General features: G+C 44.0%; 1 protein-coding gene across 3 annotated transcripts in view; it reads left to right on the top strand.

Annotated features, from left to right (window-relative positions):
- The window catches only part of LCLAT1 (lysocardiolipin acyltransferase 1), a 162,849-nt gene extending 146,769 nt beyond the window's left edge, over positions 1–16,080 (top strand). For 2 of the 3 annotated variants that reach the window (XM_010987760.3, XM_064494633.1), the window contains exon 6: positions 12,022–16,080. In XM_010987760.3, coding sequence (XP_010986062.1) covers positions 12,022–12,524 — 503 coding nt within the window. In that variant the 3' untranslated portion in view covers positions 12,525–16,080. The remainder of the gene's footprint in view (positions 1–12,021) is intronic. The other variant, XM_064494635.1, reaches the window with a different exon arrangement.
- The last annotated feature ends 9,448 nt before the right edge of the window (positions 16,081–25,528 follow it).

Below are 25,528 nucleotides of genomic sequence, written 5' to 3'. Positions count from 1 at the left end.
AAATCTCCCACTATGTGAGGACAGCCATGGCAGTTACTGTTTAATTAAGTCAGTCAGTATATAATGTGAATTAGAGCAAACTGTTTTCACCTTAAATAAATTTTAAAACAATTTTAATAGGCAACATTCATTGATCACTTACTAGGATGATCTCAGATAATCCTCCAAAGGTGTGTGTTTCCAAGGCCACATGTAAGCAGGGAGTGGAATTAGACAAAGAACCCACAGTCTTATCTGATTCTAAGAACCCAGCTCTTAAATGCAATGCCCCATGGCCTCCTCTGCTTAGAACCATCCCTGTAACCTCATGTTCCCTAAAGTGTGGCCCTCCAGCCCTCTCTATCAGATCAGAATCTCCTGGAGTGCCTGCTAAAATATGGATTCCTTGATCTCACCCATACATGCTAGGTTCACAGTCTGACTAAGGAACAGATCTCTGCAGTTTGCAGGAACTGCCCTAAAACAGCAGCCCCGCATTCCCTGTGAGCACCTCTAGTCAACCTGTTCAGATACAGCTAGAGAATCAAATCTTTGTTCCCCACACAGCTGTCCCTAACAGTTTGGTGACCTCGCTCTTTATTCTCAAAATGCCACTTGGTAACTCAAAACTACAATAAAACTCTAGAAGAAATGTCCGTCCCCAAAATAAAGACTGTAAAAGAAGCAATCCTTGACATTCAGTATTTCTTAATGTATATTGTATTGGTTTCCTAGGCTGCGATTAAAAATCACCACAAACTTGCAATCTTCTCCAGCATCTTTACTTGACCATCTACCTTCCCTCTGTCTCTGTGTGTCCCTTTTCTGTTTTATAAGGACATTTCCCCTGACACTTAAGGCCCGCCTTAATCCAGTGTGATCTCATCTCAGTCTTTACCTTAATTACATCTGTGAAGACCTTATATTCTGAAGTTTTGGTGGAAGTGAATTTTGGGGGAGACGCCATTCAACCCACTACATACACTTATTCATGTCCCTATTTTGTTTAATTTCAGGATCAGTAGCTATTATCCAGATGTTAACTCCTCATATGTTTCTGAATGTAAATGGAAAGTTCAGTTATTACTCTAATGACTGTTTTTATGTGAATTCATAGGATCTGATCCCAAGATGGAAGCACTTTTCTCCCTCTACTCCCTGTCTCCTAATGAGTATTTCCAAAGAAAGTATCCACTCTTTAATTCTTAGTTTACCTCATTGGTCCCCCAATCCTGATTCCATCCCTCTGCTGCTCACAGGTAGCAGTTATTTACTAAACAGTTGGACTAGATCATCAGCCCTGACCTCTGCTTTCTGATGAAACTCAACAAAGTTTACTAGAAAATGGATGCATCCTTAATATCTCCTGCCGCCCTCTAGTCTCCATCAATACTGTGGGGAGTATTGCTTTGAGAAGTTTGTCAAAACTGAGAAATTTTGGATTGATGTTTAGGAAGTATTTAGAAGAGGCTTTGACCCTGTCTACTAGGGAATAAAATACACAAGAAGAACATTGTTACATAGAACTTTCCCTCCCTTATATCAGCAGTCGATTCTAGAGTCCTCTCCGTGCAAGAAAATGAATTTTCTGCCTGGAAGAGCATACAGTAGGCCACAGGTGTTTAAAAAGTCTAAGTCTGTGAATGTAGATACCTGTGTGGTATTCTGGTCACTTATGAAGCTGTAGACTGCTTGGGTTAGTTTCCAGTTTGGTGTAATGTTAGCATCTGTCTTTGAGCTTTATCCTCAAACAGTTTGAAAAAAAGAAAAGAAAAAAGAAAAAGTACAAAAACGAAAGAAAATACTAAAAGAAAAAAACAGGAAAATATAACCTCTTCCAGTCAGAAGGATCAAAATGGTGTACAATATTGTTACTAGCATGTCTGCACCATTCTTTGAAATGCATCTTTCTCAACTACGTAGAGCCCCTTTTCTTTTCCTCATTTTTTTTTTTAAACTTCAAACGATACTCTATAATAAATACTCTAAGAATAAAGCCTCCTGTTCCTTTGCCATCCTGGAAGAACCTGAGACTTTCATTCTTCTGTTGAGCTACACACAGCCTGCTTCTTTATCCTTTCAATAGAAAAGAAGTTACAGTCCCATCACACCACCCCGTCTTCCCAGCAGTGGCGCCCTTTGCAGAAGACCTGCATTTGTGAATTCAGTGTTTGAAGTTTTGAATATTCCCTGTATTGATCCATTTTCTTTACTTCTACCACCACCTCACTTTGTACTTTACCTGACAGGACTTATTAACACAAAGGACAAAGATAAGGAAGAATGAATTATGACTGTTTCTACTAAAGAGTACAAAGGCCAGAAAATATATTCCCTGGTGTAATTTTTAATTTGATCTTTTGGGGGAACAGAGGATGAGCAGATGGTGGTGGAGGGAAGAAGTAGGAAACATATCCTTCAGAACAGATATATCTTCTGCTCAGAAATATCTCCCCACGTGCCCTCCATCAGCCAGGGGTTCTTTTTGGATTAATAAGCCCCTCCTGCAGGATGCATACAGCGGTGGTTGGATCAGTCCTGGTTGGTCAAGAAAACCTTGCTGTAGTAAGATCCTCAGTCCCCAGTCAGGCTGAGGTCAGGTTTACTGAGTGGGAATTCTGATTTCTGTGTGTTTGGAAGCAAGGTAAGTTAATTCTTGGGTCACCTACAGAGAAGGCTAGCAAGCAGGTGTGGTACAAGCCTAAGGCAATTTGACAGCCACCCTGAGACCCATCAGTGTGGCTCCCAGTGCAGAGCCCAGGGCCAGAGTGGTCAAGCTGTCATCTGCACTCAGAGACATTTCCCTTCTACTCTGTCTTCTACTTCCTCTTGAAGACAACAACTGGCCCCCCACCCCATTAATAATACCTCATCCCCGGCCAGGCTGACTTTTCCTCTCAGGGAAGAAAATGACTGAATTTCAGAGAACTCTCTGTGTTATATTCAAAACCACATATGCAGTAAAGATATAGGGAGGGCAGTAACATTAGGCTTTGATTTAGGGGCATATGTTTTACAAGTTTAAGCTGTATTATTACCATAAATTTTTTAGATTTACAAGATTATGACTTAGACACTCTGCTGTAGTTAAGATAGCTGCCACAAAGTGGATGGTAGGGCCTACCTTGTGATCTGGTGGACCAATTAAGCTGAATTCAGGAGTGGATAACAAATTTACATAATATCCAATAATTTATACTTTGTATAAGACTATAGCAAATCTCTTAAGCAGAATATAGGCATGATATACTTAAAAGATGAGAATAAAATAGTGCAAGATTAAAAGAAACCTGAAAAACACCAAGATCTGTCATTTGCATAGAACTGATATCCTTACTAATAAGCACAGTAGACTGCCTTACAGACTGGCTGACAGACGGACACCTTTTGTTTCTTCTAGCCTTCCAAGGAGAGCGTCATTCCCAGGCTGCAGATGGGGAGCCTGAGGCCCACGGAGGTTAAATAACTTGCTCAAGGTCACATGGCTAATAAGTCACTGTGCCTGGATACAAACCAGGTCAGCCAGACTATAGTCCCTGTTCTAAATCTGCAGTTCTTAGAGCAGCATAGTGGAAAGGCTCTGGAGTCAGAGACAACTGATTGCTAACTGTGATCTTCAGCAAGTGACAACTTCTCTTTGCCTCAGTTTCTACAACTGCAGAAGAGGGATACTGTCACACAGGTGGTTAAATATCTAAAAGTGATTGTGTCCTGATAAGCTCCACCTGGGGGATCTTCCTTGTGTTCACCAGAGTACCCCAGCTATGTCTGACATAGCAAGTGCATGCTTAATAGAGAACTTGTTGAATTAAGAATGCCTGGCACTTAGTAGGCTACTTGGTAATACTCAAGAGCATCTTTAGTCACCTTCAGTCCTAACCTCTGATCAGGGGGACAGTCACAATGTGTTGTCTCCGACCTTAATTCAAAGACTAGCGAATCAGAGTATGCAGATGCCCACACTTCTCATCTTTTAGTCCCGTATTGATTCATGTCCAGGGGTTTTAGAACATCTAAACAAATTTGTTTAATCCAACAGTAACATAAATTATATTTTGTTATTGTTCTTGTTTTTCACATTGAAAGTTACTTTCTTTGAATAGGGAAAAAAAAGCTAGATTATAAGATTAAATTTTAAAGAGTCTTTCACTTTGTTGAAAAATAAAATATACCAGTCTAGGGGCAGGGAAGACAAAAATAGGAATCCAAAGTTTTAACAGAAAAAGAAATGAACAATGAACTTGTATAGACATAGACACACAGATACGCCATGTACACATGTATTGGAAAGATGCTCATAAATAAAGGTAAGTGATAATGGATTTGTAAAAATATTTGCAGCAAAGAATATAGACAGAGGACTAATAATCTATAATAAAGAAAGAGCTTTGCAAACTGACTAGAAAGAGACAACTCATAGGAACTGGATAAAGAACGTGAAGCTGCATTCACAGCAGCAAATCCAACAAAATAAACTCACTAGTGGTCAGGGAAGCACCAGTGGCCAAATGACAAAGTTAATGTAAAAGATTTACAACATATGTGATAGAGGGTAAATATCTTTACTATATAAAGACCTACAAATTCATAAGATGACAAATAACTGAATTTTCAAAATACGCAGGGATATTCCCATTGTGTATATCCAATGAACTTGTTTTATCTGGTCAAAGACATACTAATTAAAACAAAAATGACACACTTCGGCAACTTTCTAAAAATTACAGTCCCAAGCATTAGTAAAAGTGGGTAAAAGAAAGCACCAGCATAACTTCTTGCTTTTTTTTTTTTAATTGACCTTTCTGGGGAGGATCAGTTTCCCGTACGTAGCAAAGGCCTATTAAGGAGTTCATATTCTTTGATCCAGCAGTTCAACTTACTGGAATTTATCCTAGAAAATCCTTATTATTAGTTACAAAGGTATCAATTTAAATGTTATATGGAAACAACTATCTGAAAAAAGAATTTTTTAAATGTGTGTGTATTTATATTACATGTATAACAATATGTACAAAATCAAATGTGCATCCATAAAATTGTATTTTAGAAAATCTTTAATGACATGAATGGGAAATGCATGAAAAAACAAGTTATAAAACAGTGGGTACAGTACGGTCCTATTTTTGAAAGTTTATAGATCTCTTTTCTCAAGGCTATATGTTTTACAAGTGTGTGTGTGTGTGTGTGTGTGCGTGTGTGTGTATCTGGCCTCAGCAGATACATACTGTTATTCAGGTCTTGCCTTTGTTGATCTATTATTCCAATATTGTCAAATTATGGAAAACGTCGACATGTTTTTATTCTGTCTAGAAAATGAAACTTGTTTTGAAGATCCAGAGAACCAATGCTCATAAGAGAGATACTTGTAACTGAAAGTATTCGTGCATTTACACAAAACACAAAAAGTTCAACAGAATTAGGGTAGGAATGTGAAAATATTTGTCCCTGAAATTATCTAAGAGCCAAATTTGAGCTGGATAAGCAAGATTGTTCACAAGGATACCATTTTTAGTTTGACCTTTCAGCTGAATGTTGATCTTTAAGCCCAGGATGGTTCTTTCTTTGAAAAAGAGTAGGCACTAACTTTGACTTATTTAAAAAAAAAAAAAAAAAAGTTGGGGCAGAAGGCACAAATCATCACCTTCTAATTCTGAAAGCCAGCTGAGGATTTAATACCTGTGCTTAGCTTAAAATGTCTAAGGCATGAGTTAGTAGGGATGGAGGGGCATATGTATTAGGAGATAAACTGGGACCTACCCCTAAGCCAAGGTCAATCCCCTGAACTTAGGCTTTGCTTCTGTACCAGGGAGAGGGTGGACAGCGTGTTAGACCATAGACCTCAGTGTCACTGCAACGACTTGGTACCTGTCCCAAAGGAAGAGGAAATCAGAGAAGGAAGGAAACACTGGGTAGCAGCCTAAACCTAACCTCCCTCCAGGTGCTGCAGGTGATCGTCCCACCTGGAAGAGTAACACCAACAAGAGTCCAGGCACACCCCTCAGACCATGCACTTCTTAAGCATTTCCTTCTCCCAAGCGATCTTCACAAAACCCTACAGGGTAGGGACTGTTTAATCTACGTTTACAGATGAAGCTTATAGTGAACACGCAAAGTCAAAGAGCTGATAAGAGGCAGGGCCGGAAGCAGGCTGACTCTACTTTCTGTTCCATAAGTATCCAACTTATACAGAAGGAAAAATAATGTACCTAGTAGGAAACAGTAATATTACCTCTAACAGAAAAAACCGCACTGTTTGAGCCTTAATACCAGTTGATTTTGTGGTTCATGCATGTCCTGTTACTTTGAAGCTGAAAGGTGTCTTGTTATTTTTAGTCTAAATATATCCAAATCTGTCCACTCAAAGCTGTTCTTTCAAAGTGTCCTGACAGTGCCAATTTGTCAGGCTTATTATTAGCCATGTACTATTAAATGTCAGCGTCAAAGCGGCACAGTGAATGTTTAGTTACTAAATCCAACTTTTACTCTCTTGGGGTATTTTTCCTTTTTTCAATCTGAAGAATAGTGCACAAAACCAACGACCTCAGCATTTTCCTTTAACACAGACACATCTCAGGTGACACGCTGCTTTATCTAAAAACCCCTAATGTATATAGTTAGATTTATGGATTTAGATCTGGCTAATAGAAAATAAACTTAAATGTAATTTTTAAAAATCAATGTTAAAATGAATCCAAAATAAATTATATTTTTGCATATTCTGCACACAATTGATTATGGAATGGGGAAAGAAAAGATATTTCAGTCATTATCAACTCCTTTAACAGATCACTTTGGGTTAAGAAGAAATGAAAAAGCTTCATTTCTAGTATTCTGCCACTGAACTATGTAATTGGATCGGGGCAAACCAGGATTTCTTCACTTGGTTTCACCTTAAACATCCGTGTGTGAAGTCTTGGCTATCCCCCATTCTGGGAGAGGTTTTCACAGGGAGTAGGGCTCTCTTAACAATCACGCGCTCAGCCTGATCGCTGGGCGACGCTCCCTTCTGCACGTTACATCTGTCACGTCTTTTAAACTTCTGTTGGTTAAACATAACTAAAGTGTTAATAATTCCCTCAGCCTCAGGCTGAGACTAAAAATTAAGATCTGAAATATTAAGCAAGTGCTTTCCCTGTTCTTCCAGGGAACAAATATCTCTGGGCCTAAGTGAGTGTGGCTGTTCTAACAGAAGGGGAGCTTTATAGAATAATAGTGAAGTATCCGAAGCAGAACAGACTTCATTTTCTCCAAGCCCTTTGTAGGCAGATGACAAGTGGTTAGTTAGCATCTAGATTTGTAATTTAAACTATCTGCACAGAAATGCAATCTTTTAAAAATGGCTTTTACTGATGACAGCCATCTTAATCTGCATATTTTAAAGTCTGTTATTTTCATACCACAAAATTTTAAGACAGTAAAACTTTGTAATTGCAGGAATTTATCTTTTCTTAATCTGTTATATTATTACTTTAGCCCTATTGTAAGTTGGTAAATGAAATGAAGGGACATCTCAACTTTTGAATATTCATTCCATTATTTTCACTTACTTATGAACTAAGCCGTGCAAGCCTGGCGACCCCTGACCTGGTACCTCCTGGGAGGAAGCCAGCTTGGCTGGCAGGAAGGGCTCCCCTGGGCTAGAGGCCTCAGGGCCAGGAGGTCTCAGTGGGATGCTGTGAAAAGTAAGCTCTTTTATTAGCAGTAAAGAGTTGTATGTGGCTTTGTGTTGTCTAGAGACATTCGCTAACTATAAAGCTTAAAAACTATCAAGACACTGCCAGGTGTAAAAGTCTTTGTCCATTTTCCCCTCTTGCCTTTCTGAGCCTCTGATGTTAAGGACCCAGCTCCGGGAAATGAGTGACAAGGTGTAAGCTGTGTTTCTTCTCCTCTCTAGTTCTCCCTTTTTCACTTTACTGTCTTTATTTTCTAACATTACAACGTTGCTCTTGTTTATAAGTATAAAATAGGTAGTATTTTAAGTATGTTGCGTTTTATCATTCCAAATTTCTAAATTCCAAACAAGCAATTTAATAGAAACTTTTGGAATATTGCCTTTTGGACAGTGATGACCAACACCCCTGCCCACAATTGTTGTAATCCTTTCAGAACCAAGAATTCATGGAACCAAGTTGAAAAAAACCCAGTGGAGCAAGTTAGTCTCATTAACTGAATGTAGAAATCGTAGTAGATGCTAACCTTAAGAACTTTTTGTTTGCTAGTACTATGCAAAGAGCTTTACGTACATTAGTTCACTGAATTGTAATAACAACCCCATGTAGAAGGCATTATACTTCCCTCCTGTGTTTTTAGATGAGAAGATAGTACATCATAAATATTGGTCAAATAAGCATTTCTGGAACCTCCTTAAGTGCAGGGTGTTGCTAGGTACTAAGGTGAAGAGGCAAGGACATGGTTCCCAGGATGCTTTGGGTTACATGGTCCAGGACGGCAGGTGAGTGTCGGATGAGCACACCGGCACACATGCCTGCAGCACTCACCGGAGGCCGGGCCACGCAGCCTGGACGCTTACAGAAAACTCTTCTTAGAACCCTTAGGATCTAAGCTGGTCTTTGAAGAGAGTTAAGATAAAACATTTCAGGGAAAGAGGTGAAATATTTAAGGCAGAGGAGTGTTCTTGTCCATTTTGTGAAATTATAGTTTGAATGTTTGTCTTGAGTGGAAAACACAAGGTCTGGAATTGGGGTCTTCAGGGCCCAGGTGAGTAGTGCCCTGGGCAGTGGGACAGAGAGGATATTTCAGTGCAGTATTTCCCCTACTAACCATGCTGGCATCTATGGACTAACAGAAGCTCAACTTAGATAGGTGAGAACCTAACATGCTGATATGATTTGACAGTAAGAACAGCCGCAGCTAACATTTATTGAGCACTTACTATGTATCAGATCTTGTTTTGTGAATTTACACATATTATCTCATTTAATCCTCATAGCAACCCTGTGGGATAGTTTATGGATGCAGGAACTAGTAAGCCACAGAGAGGTTAAGGGAGTCATTCACTTAGTAAGAAACAGAGCTAGAATTTGAACCCAGGCAGTCTGTTTCCACAGCCCTCATGCTCTGCACTGGATGGAGTCAATCTAGAATTTTTCACTTAGGAACATCTCTGTCTCAAAACTTGCTATTTACATATTAAACAGACACACACGTGCGTGCACACACCACCCCTTCCTTGTCAAGAAGAATGCAGAAAGGGGCAGTTTAGTTTCTTACTAGTATGGTAAGATTTTGCTGCTGATTTGTAACAATCCACTGCTGTGTTTGCTGGATGAGCATTAAGAACCTCCTGCAGGAGGAAGGCTGGGCTAGCTGAGCAGCTCTTCAAGATAAGCTGCAGAAAGAGGAACAGAGGGATTGGACAGACAGGAAGAAAGATGGTGGCGTTGCGTGGGGAAGGAGCCTGTCTCCAACTGGTCCCGTGAGGCCGATGAGGCCAGTAACTCTGACTGAGGAGATGGGTGTAGGCAGAAGGTGGAAGCAGAAATGTTGACTGCAGAGGAGGTTTAAAAGCAAATGAAATGTGAACTTGGTTCTGAGTCAGCGATTAAATGGCACGAGTGACAAGAGTTGAAGACATCTCATTTCCTTCGTTAAGAGAGAAAGTGGCGAACGGGAGGGTGTGAGGTGAACAACTGAACAAGGATTATGGCTGCAGTCTGTGAGCATTCGTGAACAGGTTCTGAGGTCTGCAGTGGAGGGTGCACTAAAATGCCAAACTAGCTCGTCAAGGAAAAGTTTGATCTCTAATGGAGCAGGCTAGTCATGATGAATGCTAAACTGACAAAAGGTTGCTGAGTTTTAATGCAAGTGAGTTAACAAGTAAGACATGTTATATTACCGTCTTAGTTGATGGGTGTGTCATGCTGAGTGTTCCAGTGTCTGATACTTGCTCAGACAGCCCGCCTTCCAGTGTGCACATTCCCACCACAGCATACCAGGCAGTGGTCAACCAGCCTTTTCTCAAAGGGTGACTAGGTTACCTCTTGACAGCTATTAAAGGCTTTTTCCCTGTGGCTTATAACCACTGGACCCAGTTCTCTCCTCTGCAGCCGCACAGATCCAGCCTCATCTCTCTTCTGGGCCTTCAGATACAAGTGCTTGTGAGCCAGCCTGTCATGGCCCCTCCACTCTCATGTCCAGAGTTTACAGCATCCCTAAAGGACTGTCCCTCCAGTTTTAAATGTAAACCTTGCTGATACGAGTATTCTCATTTTTTATAACATAGCTCTTTTTAAGGGCTGAGTACTTTATAAGACAATTTTGAAACCAAATTGAAACGTGGTCTTTACCCTAAAGGAAATCACAGAATACAGAAGACCGACAATAAAAACAGAAGACTTAAACTGTCTTTTTTAAAAATGAGTACAACCTAACAGGAAGAGTAAACAAGGTGAGGTAAGGTGGGGACGTTGCTTCATACGTGTTATTAATATCGAGGTGAAATTTGGAGATGCACAGGTCTTAAGTGTACAATTAGACGTAATCCACACCCTCACAAAGATAGAGAACGTTCCTGCCACCCAGAAAATTTCCTCATGGGAAAGGTAGCCTTCCAACCAGTTCCCACCCCCACAGGCAACAGCTGTTCCGATATCCGTCCCCACAGATCCATTTTGCCTACATCATTCAGTTCTGTAATGCGTCAAAGTTCACATCAAAGTCTTTCGCCAAAGATAAAGTGATGCAGAAGAAAGCATTCAGAGACTATGCACCAATACGCTGTGTGCCCTTGGGCAAAAAACTCAACCTCTCTGGGCCTCGTAACAGTTTGATAGGTGATCCTTATGATTCCTTGAAGATCACACCTCCACGTACTTTTCTAACCTCAAAGACCCTGCCATCCATTCAAGAGCCATGAGCCAGAAACGAACCTGGGCTCATTCCACCCTCTCCAGTTGACCGCTCTACCACGTCATTTCTTCCTTGTCATCTTTTTGGACATGTCACGACTTCCTTTAGTCCCTACCTCCTCTTTATTTCCTTTCTTGCCTTGTAATAACCGTCAAGTTACTCTTCTGGCCTCTCTTGCCCCAGGTCCTCTCCAAACTATTCTTGTTACTGCCCCCACGGTAGTTCTTGCTAAAATGAAACATACTCTGGTCCCTTTTGCTTAAAATCCTTAAGTGGTTCTCCGCCATTTAAGGTGCTTCTGTACCGCCCACAGAGTTCAGGTTCTGGAGTTTGACCATGAGGGCCTTTACCCTTTACCCAAGGCCTCCAGCCTACTTGCGCCCTCAGCCCTCCGTGCTCTCCTGGTGGCTTCGCTCTCCCTCTGCTCCCCCCGCCGCCGGCTCCCTCCCCCTTCCTTCACCTCCCTTCCTCCATGTGCAGGTTAGGTGCCTGTCTGCCTGATTCTCCTGTGAACTCCTGAGAGAGGTTAGGGGCCATGTTTTATTCACTTCTCTATCTCCAGCATCCGGAATAGGACTTTGCTGAAAACACTTAACCCCAAAGTAATTAACCATGAGATCTGTAAGGATGATAGTATAACGGGTCAGCGTCTTCCTCAGGCTTCAAAATGATGTTTCTAAAAATAATCACATGGAAGTTCTTATATGTGTCTGACCACTTTATCAGGTCTAATTCTAAGTTTTTCTTTCCAGTAGCGTTCATGGTAATATTGGGTTAAAGGTGAGAAAGTTTTTATTTGGCAAGAAGGGTATATTTATTAATTGGAGGTCTCAAAGCAGTGAGTCCTGTTAGTGTAAAAGAGCTCGTCTGTGCTCGAATTCCTGTCTCAAATCTGACTTAATGTGCTTATTCATTTAGTTCTAGAATGGCAGATTACTCTATGAATGAAGATAATTCCTTTCCAAAGGTCTTTGTGGTAATTAGCAAGCAGATAAAAAACTAAAAATGACTGGTAAATATTGACCCAGGCGCCCAGGAACACGAGTATTTATAGCCCTTGTTGTTCATCTTGGTTCACTGTGTCCTGATTTTTTCCTGCCTTGCAGTGTGAATCAACATTGCTGCGCAGATGATCATTACTCAGTCTGTATTTTTATCTTTTCCAAAACCTAGGTAAGAACCTCGATGCTGTCCATGACATCACGGTGGCCTACCCCCACAACATTCCTCAGACAGAGAGCCACCTCCTCCACGGGGACTTCCCCAAGGAGATCCACTTCCACGTCCACCGCTACCCCATAGACACCCTCCCCACATCCAAGGAGGACCTGGAGCTCTGGTGCCACAGGCGGTGGGAGGAGAAGGAAGAGAGGCTGCGCTCCTTCTACCAGGGGGAGAGGAATTTTTACTTTACTGGACAGACTGTAATCCCGCCTTGCAAGTCTGAGCTCAGGGTCCTCGTGGTCAAACTGCTGTCTCTAGTGTACTGGACCCTGTTCAGCCCTGCAATGTGCCTGCTCATCTACTCGTACAGTCTTGTCCAGTGGTATTTTATAATCATCATTGTCATCTTCGTGCTGCAGGAGAGACTATTTGGTGGACTGGAAATCATGGAACTTGCATGTTACCGTTTTTTACACAAACAGTCACATTCAAATGCAAAGAAAAATGCGTAAGATTGTCAAGCTCAGAGTGTAAAAACCTGGGGATATTTTCAAAATGTTCTAGTAAGCCTTTGTAAACTGAGATGCATTTTTGCATGACTATGTCAAATATTTCTTACTACCATCATTGTTTGTTAAAGATATTTTGCACTTAGTTTTGTGGAAAAATATTGCTACACACACAATTTTTCTTTTTAATCTCTGAATGTAATTTCAACACTGTAGCAGGAAGGGATCACCGTGAAATAACTCGGGCCAGAATGTTATTAAACAATCACCAGGCTGTTAGCAGACGAGATACATCCGAGATTTTCTTAAAGACCCAACTCCTTCTTCCACACAAATCCCACATTCAGGAGGCAGAGCTGGGGCTCTTATGTGCCGGCCCAGATCCAGCACTGGCACCGACTGCGGAGGCGAGGGCCCCTCCCCCTGGCTCCCTCCCTCGCCATGGGCCCCGCACAACCTTCTTTGCCGATCAACCCCTCGCATCCCTCCATCAGGTCAGAAAACGAAACCCCTTCTTCTTAACCTGAGCGGACATCTTGGTAGGAAGCCCTTCATCATTCATAAAATCTTGGCATTAGCCTTGCAATGACCAGACGTCTGAAGACCACCAGTGCCCTTTTCTCACGTTGAAAATAAGACCTGGACGTGTCTCAGGGAGCAACCACTTAGAAACCTTAGTCTGAATTTTTAAAGCTAGAAATTCCTACCGTTTAGTTCTTCACTTCCGCGTAACCTCACCTGCTGAGTGCTGGTTTCTTTATAGCTTGTCAGCAGGTGTAGCCTTTTTGCATTAAAAAGGGTATAAATCAAGTCACTTACCTTTTTAAACGAAAGTGTAGAAAAACGTTGTTGCCGTCACAAACTCTTTTGAAGTTGTGTCTTGGTTGAAATATTTCTTTAAAACCTGCCACAAAAAAGGAAGGTTACTATATCTTCTACATGCACATGGGTGTCTTAACATCTGCCTTTAAAACAACAAGATTGCTTGCCGACAGGACAGTCACGGTTTAGCCTAAATTATTCAACCCCTGTAGCCTTGACACATCTTTCTGAGAACCAAAATGGTCACACAAAAATGAATCCTTTTATAGTGACAGTGAGGGCTTGCTTGCCCTCTCTCTGTCTCTCTCTCTTTTAGTCCCAGGTTTCCTCCTTCGGGAGTAAAAGTTAAGCCCACTTTTGACCAATTGTGCGCCTAAATATTCTTGTCATTTGGAGTCAATGGAAAATCCAACAAACCAATAGCACTAGTCTCCTTTTCAGGTGAAAGAAACGTGTGGTCACTTCTTCACCCCACTGGAGGCTTTTTTGTCGTACTGGGGGTGCCGGTCAGAGCAGCAGAAAATAGGGGGCAGTTAAAAGTTTTTAGCTGTTAAGCAAAAAAAAAAAAACACCTTACTTCGGCCTTGCACCAGCCTCAAAAGCCATTTATTGCTTTGTGTCCTCTTTTGGCGTGAGTGCCTTCTCCTTGACTACATCTCGTCTTTGATGGAAGGCGACTTCCAGCCAACAGCTGGCGCGGGCATTGCTGGGAGAGGCAGGCACGCCGGGGGCAGGACACCAGAGCAGGTTCTCAGGGAGTCGGGCGGCCCTGCTCTGTGGACATACCCCTGTTCCGTGGACATACCCCTGTTCCAGGAAGAATACTAACTAGTGCCTCTCCTGAAACCCACCACCCTGTATTTAACTCCTCCCTCACGGCTGTTTTTAATCCTGCCAGGATCTACTAATTAGTAATTACGCACATCTGCTCCAAACCTAGCTGTTTTTAAGGTGGTTTCTTTTTAACCTTTTTTTCCCCTTAATAAAAGAAGTTTACAGTTTAGGCTTCTCTCAGACTTCTTTTGGTTATATTTGGAAACAAGAACTAGTTAACAGTCAGGATTGTGTTTGTCCTGGGTGAGAGGGAAGCGCTGTGTTTTCTGCCCCGCAGGTGTTCGTAGTGTAGTGTAGCCGCCCTTCCTCCCAACTTCTTGTGGCTCCTCCTTCAAGGTCTAATTGCCTTTAATGGTGTGTCCTCTTTAACCCTCTGAAACCTGTAAAAGGGGAACTCTTTTTTTTTTTTTTTCCTTTTTAAAACATGTTTTCTTTTGATCGTGAAAAACATGTTTAAGATTAAATGCAAACTCCTTTTACCTACCCAGAATTCGTAAGCACTGAAACTGGCAAATATAGACACTGTATTTGCTCTAAGAATCAGAAATATTAACTTCAAAAAGAAAAAACTTGCTGGCGGGTGGGATTTGGGTTTGTTTGCAGTAAGGCTTCTTTTAAAATTGTAATTATTTGTGTCTCCTACACAACTTTTCCTTCGCTTAGTCAAAAAAATTAAAGACATATACAGTTCATGACTTGGAATCTAGAAATTGATAAGAAAGTGTCAAGCAGAGGTTAACGCAGCTTCAGTATTGCGATTGGCCCCGGGAGTGGTCTGCTCCCCACCTTCCCACTTGACTCCCGAGTCACGCTGGACTCGCAAACACTGCTTGTCTGGCTGCATCAACACTCACCTCCTACTTAACGCCCTTTCAGTGCATTGAAAGCAAACTCAGTGGACTTCGACATGTTTGCAGGGCTGTCTGTCCGATTGTTACATCTTACGGTTCGGACACATTTTAAATAAAACCAGTGTGGTTTACATGGGACATGAACCATTATACTTGAAATAGCAACCTCCAGGGAAGGGTGCTGATTAGGTCACAAGTCTTTCCAGCTGCATCTGTGATGGAACAAGCCCAGGTACTTGTAAAATTCAGCAGAAGCACATGGTAAGAGACTGAAAAAATGAAAGTTAGGACCCTTAGTTGAAAACTCCTGATAAAACCCTTCCTTGTTTGCGGTGCTGCTAGAGCACAGGTGAGGGTGAGATCCCGGCTCCCACTCGTGTCCCTGCGGGTTGGTTACCCCGCAGCCCACAGCAGACGTCAGCCGTGGTGGCCGAGACCGAATTCCCCAGGAGGGAGGTGGCCCCGTCTCACCCGGACTTCAAGCTCTGGCCCGACCACGATGCCCTCGTGCACTTTTATAACAGAGACTGGTGGAGGGAGACTCTTGGTATCAAGTTGTTTACATTTCTTTATATAAATGATGTGCTTTCAGTGCCTTAGTTACGGGTTCTTTTCTTTTTCTCGTTCCAAGAATTGTGCAATGCGTCTCTTAGGTAAAAGTCTCTTTTTGCTATTCACTAGGAGACAAACAGCTCATAAAGCACTGGTCACTGTGGTAAACCCTACGTTGTGATGACATGGGGAAGGGAGCCTGCTGCTGCCGCGGCGGTTGCCTCAGAGCTGTTCCTCATGCTGTAGGAAACTAAAACGGTCTTGTCAGCTGGCGAGCTTCAGATTAGATACGGCCCTAAAGTTGTCTTGTGCCGACCTTAAATTCTTATTTCAGAAGAGAGTCTTGGTTTGGGTAATTCATTTTTTAAAAGATCATTATGTACAAAACACTAAGTTTTAAAAATAACTCACGGAACGGCCTTAGTTTTCGGTGTCCACTGGTATGTTTGTGAGTCGCGTCTCTGTAGTACCGATCCCAGAATAAAGTGGAGAGAATTAAATAGTTTACACGTGTGTTGCTTCTGTTTTCCCAGGAGTGGCTGGGCGCCACTTTGCCCACACTGTTATATCCTTATGACGTGTCGTACTGAGGAAGAGCTGACCAGTTAGGATTCTGTCACAGATGTTTTTAAAAAAAAATGCCACAACAAAAAGGGAGTGTGCTGTTTTCATCACTGAAAAAGTCCAGGGGCCGCAGCTGAATTCAGGGCTCACTGACTGTCTTCAGAACTTGATTTTTCTCCATCTCTCAGTTCAGCCTCAGGACAATGTGCTTGTTCCACAAGGTGGGGGGTCTTCTGGGAAACACCAGCATCACCAGCTGTAAGAGGTAAATGGGACTCCGTGCACCCCACCCCCACTGTCAGAGCTAGAACTATAAGACTAAGGTCTGACAAATGCATGAAAATGTACTTTGCAAACAGACACAAAAATCATGGACCTGAAGGGTAGCAAAATATGCCACCCCAAAATATGACTGAGAGCTTAGGACATGTCACCCCCAGTATGCCACACTGATACACTATTTTGAGCTGTAGGCACTTGAGAAACAGGGAATGCAGGGAGGGGCTGTCTCTGAACTCCCCCTTTTCTGCCTAAAGACAGATCCTCCAGAAAGAACTGAATTGCCCTAAACCCCCTCCCTAGGAGTTTCGTCAGGCAGAGAGGATCAACTCTTGTCACAGGAGAGAAGACTAAAAGTTGACCGCACACCAGATACACAGTCACAAAATGTCATACCCCCATCTATTCCAAGGGCCCCTTCATCTTTCATAAAACTCATTCACTCTCCCCCGAGAGGTCTGCTCTCCCCTCCCCTTTTTCCAGTGGGATGGTATTCAAGCCTGAGTTCTAAGCCACCGCAGGGACTTACTCATTTTACCCTGGGTATCTCCATGTGTACATGAGGTGTACATGTTAATACGTTTCTGATTGTCCTCTTGTTCATCTGTCTGATATTACAGGGATCTCAGCCAAGAACTCAGAAGGGCAGAAGGAAAATGATTTTCCTCCCCCGCAGAACCTAAGCTCCGCATTGGCCCACTCTGCCTTCAGGCTCTCCAACGAGCATTTGCTTGGAAGACTCACTCTTAGGGGAGCCCCCAGTGTCACTCACTGGGAAAGGGGCACACAGGACCAGAGGGGCAGCTTTCAAGGAAGGGGCCATCGGGCTGGCAGGATTTCTATATTCTGTTCAAGCAAAGGGGAGAGAGAAGCACATAGTTGTTGTAGCTACCCACTTGCTTCCACATCACTCACTTCACTGATAAATTATACAAAGGGCTTCACCAACTCCCTGTGAAGGGTGGGCTTCTGATGAGAGTACTTCAAATGCCAGCTAGTGAGCCCTGGGATGTGCACAGAATCTCACCTACACTCATACAGATGCACGCCTCAGGCCAAAACTTGTTCTTAAGGTAAATTCCTAAAGGACACCTGTGCTCTCCTGACTGTGTTGACCTGCCTGCAGTCACCTCAGCCCTGCATCCTCTCAGGTTCAAATCCAGTAAGAAAGAGCCAGAGAGGCTGCTTCCTCCATGGCTGGACGCAAATCCTAAACTGGGTTGCTGAGCTCATTCCTGAACACTTACTTGCCCAGAAATACTAAGTGGGTTACATGCCTGGGTTACTCGCCACCCCCCTGACCACAGGGACCACGTGTGGGGGAGGAATGACCTTTAAGAAGACTGCTATTGAAAATAGGATAAAATGATGCTGATTGGCCAGATGTCCACCTCGGCTATGTGGAGTCTGGAGCAAATCAGCATGGTTTCCAGAGAGGGTCCCTGACCCTTACCAGTGAGGGACACAAAGGGGCTCGGCAGCCCCCTCCATCTACATCAGGATATTTGGGAGCCCAAGTGTTCTTCAGAGTCATGCACGGACAATCTCATCAATGACTGGTCCATCTGAATTCTTGAGTCATGACCTCCTCCACCCAGATCACCCAGATTTAAGTGAGACAGTATGGACAGCATTTTTCTTCCCATGGGAAATCTGTTGAAGTCTAAATCCCGCAGCTCTGATGTCTCTCCATATGGATGACATGAAAAGGATGATGCAGCTCCTTTACTCCCAGCACTGCAGGCCGAGTCACTCATCCCTCCCTGGCCCGCCCTTAACAGTCAGGTCGTCACCCCAACCTGTACCTTCCTCCGCAGGGGCAGCCCTTCCTTCCTGTGGCATCAGATCTCGCAAGTCTGGGCACTGCCTACCACCTCTCCCTGCACCAGGAGGCTGACGCCAATCTCTGTCCACTGGACCCAGGTGATCTCCCCACAACCCCAGTTTAATCACAGAACCCCCCTTCTCAGCATGCTCAGTGGCTTCCTGCTGGTGTCGGGCAGCCCATACCACCGATCCCGGTTCCTTCCAACCCAGCCTAACCTCACGCGCAGGACTATCCCCAGGTGTGGACGTTTTCACACCAACGCAACTGGTTGCCCAGACTTCACGTGCCCCCTGCCCTTTCCCACCTTCACTCAGAAAGGTGCCTCCTTCACAACCCAAATCCAGGCAAATCCCACTTTTTCTCTGAACCTTTTCCTGATCAATCTAGCTTGAAATGTTCTCCTGTTGTGGTGATATTTCTCTGCAACTCTCGCTCGACTGTACTACGTATTATCTTATGTTATAGTTATTTTTTGGTCTTATCACCTCAGCTGACTTATAAGTTTCTGGAAAGTCAAGATAAGAATGTCTCATATTTTTCTTATCCCAAACAGTGTTCACCCCAGCATCTTACCAATTTCTTTTGCACAATAAATTCTAAACGATCATTCCATGGAAGTCATTCAGAAAGGATCTTGTACTAAACTCAAGCTGGGGGCAGAAATTTACAAATTTAATATAACAAAAACAAATATTTGAAATGCAAACCCATCTACCTCTGGGAAATAATTAGTTTTTTTGACAAGAATCAAATCACTTTTGATTGATGATATGATTTACCAAAATATATAAGCATCTGAATACTTAAAAGTAGAAACTTGGCTCAAAATATGCACCCTTAAGAAGTCTTGCCCATCTAATCTCACCTTCCCCCAACTACAGCTATGGAGGAGAATTTGCCAATCGTGAACATGATTATTATGCATTTACCCTTAAGCAGCAACCCCACTTTGAGAGATCTATCCCCAAAAATATACTGGCCAAAAAATTGTAAGAGACATGCACAAAACTCTTCATTGTAGCTCTGTTGGTCAGAATAAAACACTGGCATTAACCTCAATGTCCATGGTGGGGGATGACTGAATACTCTATGGTCTAATTACGTGACTGAGTTCTGTGCAGCCAGAGAGGCATGACGAACACCTACATACACTGATCTGGGACTTTTCTCCAAAATATTAAGTGAAAAAAGAAAGATGGAGAACAATGTATATAGTTATGTGACTTTTTTTAATCAAAGAAGATGAGGCCACACACACACACACACACATGTTTATGTTAAACTCATGAAATTGAAATCTCCACTGTTTCCATGATGTGTGAGGCACACTGCTTCTTGCCTGTGTGTACCATAGGAAGTTCTTCCATGTTTATTTCTGTGGAAGTCAGAGGTTAGGAGCCTGCCTCCCCGATACTGTGGTGAGGCACAGAGTGGGGGAAACTTTCCAAGACCCCAACAGTGCTCAGAGAATTTGAAGGTGGTAGAGGGTAGGTCTTTCTTTTTTTTTAAGTTGTTATAGCCCATTTGGTCAGAATATTCTAGAAGAGCAGAAAACCATTTCTAGGATATTCTAGAAAAAAATTTTTGGTTCTGAGACTTCTTTGCACTCTTTAACATTTTACTATTGCAAAGACCGAAGTACTTTGTAGGAGTTCTATTTAGCAATATTCACTGTGACAAATATTTAAAATGTTCATTTGTCAAGCCTTTAAAATAATAAACCTATTGCGTATTAACATATATAATGTATTTCTTATGACAAATTACTATAATTTCTAAGAAAAAAAAAACTAGTGAGAAGCACGGCATTGTTTTATTTTGCCAGTTGCTTTAAGGTCTGGCATTAAGAATATAGCTAAATTCACATGCTGCATCTGTGGTCAATCTGTTGAAAATCTCCCATCACGTAGCCTCTGGAAAATTGCATTCACTTGTGAGAGAAAGAGAATTAAAAAGGCAGATAGCATCTTTAATGTGGTCTTCAGACAGCACTCGCTTAGAGGGCAGGGGATATAGGGAGTGACAGAGTTTTGACTGGAAGGACCCTCTGAAAGGACTGCCAGGGGTTCCCAGATGTAAGATCCACTGTCTGGAACCCCCATATTCTCTGGCATACCATTTGGCAGCAGGACTATGACAGATGGGGACCAGGGAAACCCAAGCCTGGAAATCAGGAGACAGGGCTGTGGTCCCAGCCCCATGACTATGGCTGTAACTCCAAGCAAGTCCCTTCCCCTCTCTGAGCATTAGCTTCCTCATTTGTCAGTTGATGGCTTTGAGCTACCTGGATGGATCTCAACCCAGGCTACACCACAGAACCACCTGGAGGACTGCAGGAATGCCCAAAAACCAGGCCCCAGTCCAAAATAATCACACCAGGATTTCCACCCGAGGAGCCTGGGGTCAGCGTCTGCAAGTAGCTCCCATATGGCAGGTGAAAGGACACTGGGGCCAACCTAACAGAGCACCGAACATCAAAGCTGAAACAACCAAACACTGACAGAAATGGACCACACCCACAGGACAAAATAAATAGCCATGGGCTCATACTGGTGTAAATAATTGAATGCAGAAATAAGGGAGAGGGGATCACTCTTCTTTACAGTAGCATCTCAATTAATAAATGTAGAAGAAATGGTGGAAAGAGCAAATCGCCCTTTGGCAGACATCATGGCAGTAACTGTTGCAGGTGAGAATCACTGATGGCCCCTAAATGTAGTGCCTAAAAGTACGCGATAAGAAAGAGGGTATTCACAGAGCCTCCCAGGATCTCTCCATGAGATAGAGATTAAATACAAAGGGCACATGCAGTAACTTTATAGTGGAAAAGTCTGGCAAACTTCACCTTAACCAAGCCAACTAGACCATCACTAGGCCTGAGGCACACAGACACGAAGCACCCCTGGGAAGTCACAGCAGCCTTTTTGGCAAAAAGGCATAACCTTAATCTAATCATTAGGACAATCCCAAACTGAGAGCCACTTTGCAAGTTAACTAGCCAGTATGTTAGGATCAAGGTCATGAGAGACAAAGACTGAGGGCCAGTTACCGACTGGGGAATGAGATTAAGGAGATGTGGGGGGATCCCGGACTGGCATTGAATACGCCCTACAAATTAGTTAACACTATTGTCTCAATGTCCGTGAACGGGTTTGGTGACTGCACTCTGGCTGTGTGAGACGGAAGACCTGGGGGGCTGGATGAAGCGCACTTGTCGGGCTCTTTGCCCCGCGGCTCCTTCTGCCGAGAGGCTGTTCCCCAGAAAACCACATGGCTTGCTCATTCCCTTCCTGGCTTTACTCAGACATCCTGCAGCCTGAGATGTTGTCAGTTTTTCTGCTGCAGAGACCGTCATTCAATGAAGCCACGTGCTCCCCATTCGCTTTTTGGGAAATGTCCCCACAATCTTCCTACTGAGACTGGGAAGGCAAATATCAAGGACGGGAGAGGCCGGGCCCGGGCGTCATCTTTCTTGGCTGGATGAAAAGAAGGTCAAAGGGTAGGAACTGTAAGCGGGGCCTGCTAATGTCCAAATGGGGGGTGTTGCCGGGCAGGACGAAGGGCAGCTTCTGCCACCCCTCCTCTCGCATAGGCCCTGGGTCAGAACCCAGGCTGGTCAGTGAGGGGGCCAACGGCACCCCTTCCCCAGTCACCACAGGGAAAAGGAAGTTCGCGGACATGATGTGATCAGAGGGCGGGGCATGCCCCTAATTATCCGGTGAGGGACGCATGCCTGCTGTGAGGATGGGAAGGGGCAGACCCTGTCCGAGAATTTTGCAGAAAACTCCTGAAAACTCATCCCCCTTTCCACACATGCTTTGATTTGAATTTCACGGCATTCAGTGCTGGAAGAAAGCCGGCCCCGGGCAGTACCTCCTCTTTGGAGCCTAAGACTTGCTTCACATATTCAGCTTATGATCACACAGTAAGGAAGGGATCCCAAGTCAGCTTTTTCTACAGGACCGCGAAGTCTCCATGCTGTTGCACTTCTTCCGAAGACCAGCTGTTGCTGTGTGGGCAAGTGTTTGGTGTTACGTGGCACGATGCTTGTCATATGGACATGGGAGCTTGAGTCCAGCTCAGCCGTGTAGGAGCGGAATTATCTGCGGCACGGCCCTGAATCCTTTAAGGCTTTAGGGCTTCATGTTGTCCTACCACAGATAAAGCAGGAGAAAGTGCTTTGCAAACTGCCTGGTACTTATTAGTATCTGTGTGTGGAGAGTGCTAGGGGGTCACATTCCAGGGCTTGCAGACTACAGATGGCCCCAGCACACGTCACCACTACATGTACGGAGCTGTGCGTCTCCCGTGAATGATCCTTTCAAACCCTCTGACTCCACAGGACCGTGTGTGGGTTTTCCACTGCCGTGTTAAAAACCCCCCAAGTCTTAGAGACAGACAATAACGACCATGCAATCTCTCGTGTGCTTCTGTGGGCGGCCAAGGCCCTTCTCCTCATGCGGCGTTGAGCGGGGCCCTGGAACCACTGGAAGGTCCACGACGGCCTCAGCCACATGGCCCCTCCGCACGGCTGCCAGGCGTCTCAGCACAGGGTGGTGGGGGGCCGCTAAGAAGAGACGCTCCAACGTGCGTGCAGTGCTCGCCAGACCTCCGCTTGCTTCAGCCTTGCTAATGTCCCTTTGGCCTAAGCCCGTAAGTGCCACCCACAGGGTCAGTATGGAAGGGACTTCACCAGGGCAGGGCGTGCTGCATTGGGGGCCACCAAATAGGAGTCGACTGAGGACAGGTCCTGTTGCTCTCCCCACTTTACAGATGAGGAAACTGAGGTTTAACAGGGTTAACTGACTTGGCCAAAGTCTTAGAGTTACTAGTTGGCAGCGGCAGAACTGAGACTGGAAAACTTGGCATGTTTGGCCCCAAGGCCACTGCTTTCAGCCCCTCCTGGTGGGCTGTAAGTGTCTGTCCCATGACTGGGCCTCCTTTCCTCCCCCCTGCACTCCAACACCCTCTCTTCCATTGACCGTGAAACATTCTCTCTGGCAACATCCTTCCCTCCCAGCTCGCAGCGACCTGAGATGACCTGCCCTTTCCACTGTTCTCCTCAGCTTCCTCCCTGCTTCCCTCGTACTCCGAGAACAGTCAGGCCATCCTGGGGCTGACTCAAGATGCTCTCAGAGGCCCCTGCAGGCAGCCGGCATTCAGGTTTGGTCAAGAGACAGTTACGGAGTGACCAGGGCATGCAAAGGCTGGACTGCATCCCACCTTGGGTCTCAGCCTGGCAGGAGTCCAGAAGAAGGATGGGGCCACTGACTCCATCTGGGGGCCCTGCATGGCTGCTCTGAGTTTTGGTGTTTTCTTCCTGATTTTGCAGCCCAGGCCCTGCAGCCCAGCAGGCAGCTAGTGCTAGGCCCTACTCTTTCCCTCCCCAACCTTGGCCAGGTCACTGTCCCTTCTAGGGCTCCACTAATCACTGGTTCAGTTGGGCTGAACCAGCAACTTTAAGAGCTTCTTCTAGATGCTGGGAGGAGCAAGTGGGAATTTGGTCAAAGCCAATCGGAGAAAAGTGGAAAATTGGGTTACTCCAAAGTCAAGTGCCTTTGCTCAGAAGGAGGGAATTGGAAAAGATTGAGGGGCTTCTGCACAACAAAAGAAACAATCAGCAAAATAAAAAGGCAGCCTACAGAGTGGGAGAAAATAGTTGGAAACCATCTACCTGATAAGGAGTTAATATCTAAAAAATATAAGGAACTCATATAACTCAATAGCAAAAAAAAAAAAAAAACTGATTAAAAAGTGGGCAAAGGACTTAAATAGACATTTTTCCAAAGATGACATACAAATGGCCAACAGGCACAAGAGAAGATGCTCAATGTCACTGATCATCAGGGGAAACGCAAATCAAAGCCACAGTAAGATAGCACCTCACACCTGTTAGAATGGCTATCATCAAGATGATAAGAGATAAGCATGGGTGAGGACGTGCAGAAAAGGGAACCCTTGTGCACTGTTGGTGGGAATGTAAGCTGGTGCAGCCACTATGGAAAACAGTAGGGAGGTTCCTCAAAAAATTAAAAATACAACTACCATATGATCCAGCAATTCCATTCTGGGGTATTTATCTGAAAGGGAATGAAAACACCATCTTAGAGAAATATCTGCACTCCTGTGTTCACCACAGCATTACTTAATGATAGTCAAGACATAGAAACAACCTGAGTGTCCATCAATGGATGAATGGATAAAGAAAATGTGATGTACAAATAGAATAGAACATTACTCAGCCATGAAAAAGAAGGAAATCCTGCCATTTGCAACAACGTGGATCAACAGAGGGCATCATTCTAAGTGCAATAAGTCAGACAGAGAAAGACAAATACTGTATGTTCTCACTTACATGTGGAATCTAACACAGCTGAACTCATAGAAAGAGAGACTAGAATGGTGGTTGCCAGGGGCTGGGTGGAAATAGAGAGATGTTGGTACAAACTCCCACTTGTAAGATAAATAAGATCTGGGAGTCTAACGCACAGCATGGGGACTGTGATTAACAACTGTATCACATATTTGAAAGTTAAGAGAGTAGATTTTAAAAGTTACCACCACACACCCAGTCGTAGTTATGTGAAGGGACAGACGTGTTAACTAGCATTATTGTGGTCATCATTTTGCAGGGGACACGTGTATTTAATCTCCTGCTGCACACCTTAAACTTACATATGTTCTATGTTCATAATATCTGAATAAAGGTAGGGGAAAAAGACAAGATCAAGGGGGAGACATGATCCAATTAGCAGCTCAGGCCTGCTTGCCCACTTGCTCAGTCAAGCGGCGTGGATTGGGCCTACCCTGGGCTGGGGTGTGCACAGGGGCGATCAGGGGCAGCAGTCCTGCAGCAAAGAAACTGAGGTGCAGTGGTAGTAGGGGAGGGGAAGCAAGGTCTTAAGGGCCACAGCGTAAGATGCACATTGTAGACGGTATGTGTAGTGGAAAGTTGTCACGTGATCTGATTTCCGCAGTGAATGATGCAATCCCTCTAGTGCTGTGTGAAGGATGTGCTTTGGGGTTTAGAGTGGAACTGGAACATAAAAGCATGTAATTCTGGAGCTATAAAGGCATAATTAGGGTCCGAGAGGGAAGACATCAAATGTGGAATGTAAAAAATACCCACTGCCACTGTGATGAATGTCACATACACAAACACACCTGGTGGGTAAACACAAAAGGCCAATGTTTGTCCCCCAGCTCGCTCCATCCTTTCCCCTCTCAGTGTAGGAGAAATTGAAGGCCGTGAACAAAACTTCCTCTTCCGACTCAGA

The sequence above is a fragment of the Camelus dromedarius genome, chromosome 15, assembly GCF_036321535.1.
Source record: "Camelus dromedarius isolate mCamDro1 chromosome 15, mCamDro1.pat, whole genome shotgun sequence".
NCBI classification, from domain to species: Eukaryota; Metazoa; Chordata; class Mammalia; order Artiodactyla; family Camelidae; genus Camelus; species Camelus dromedarius.
The sequence above is the reverse complement of the archived record's forward strand: the minus strand, read 5'-3'. Positions and strand labels throughout refer to the sequence as shown.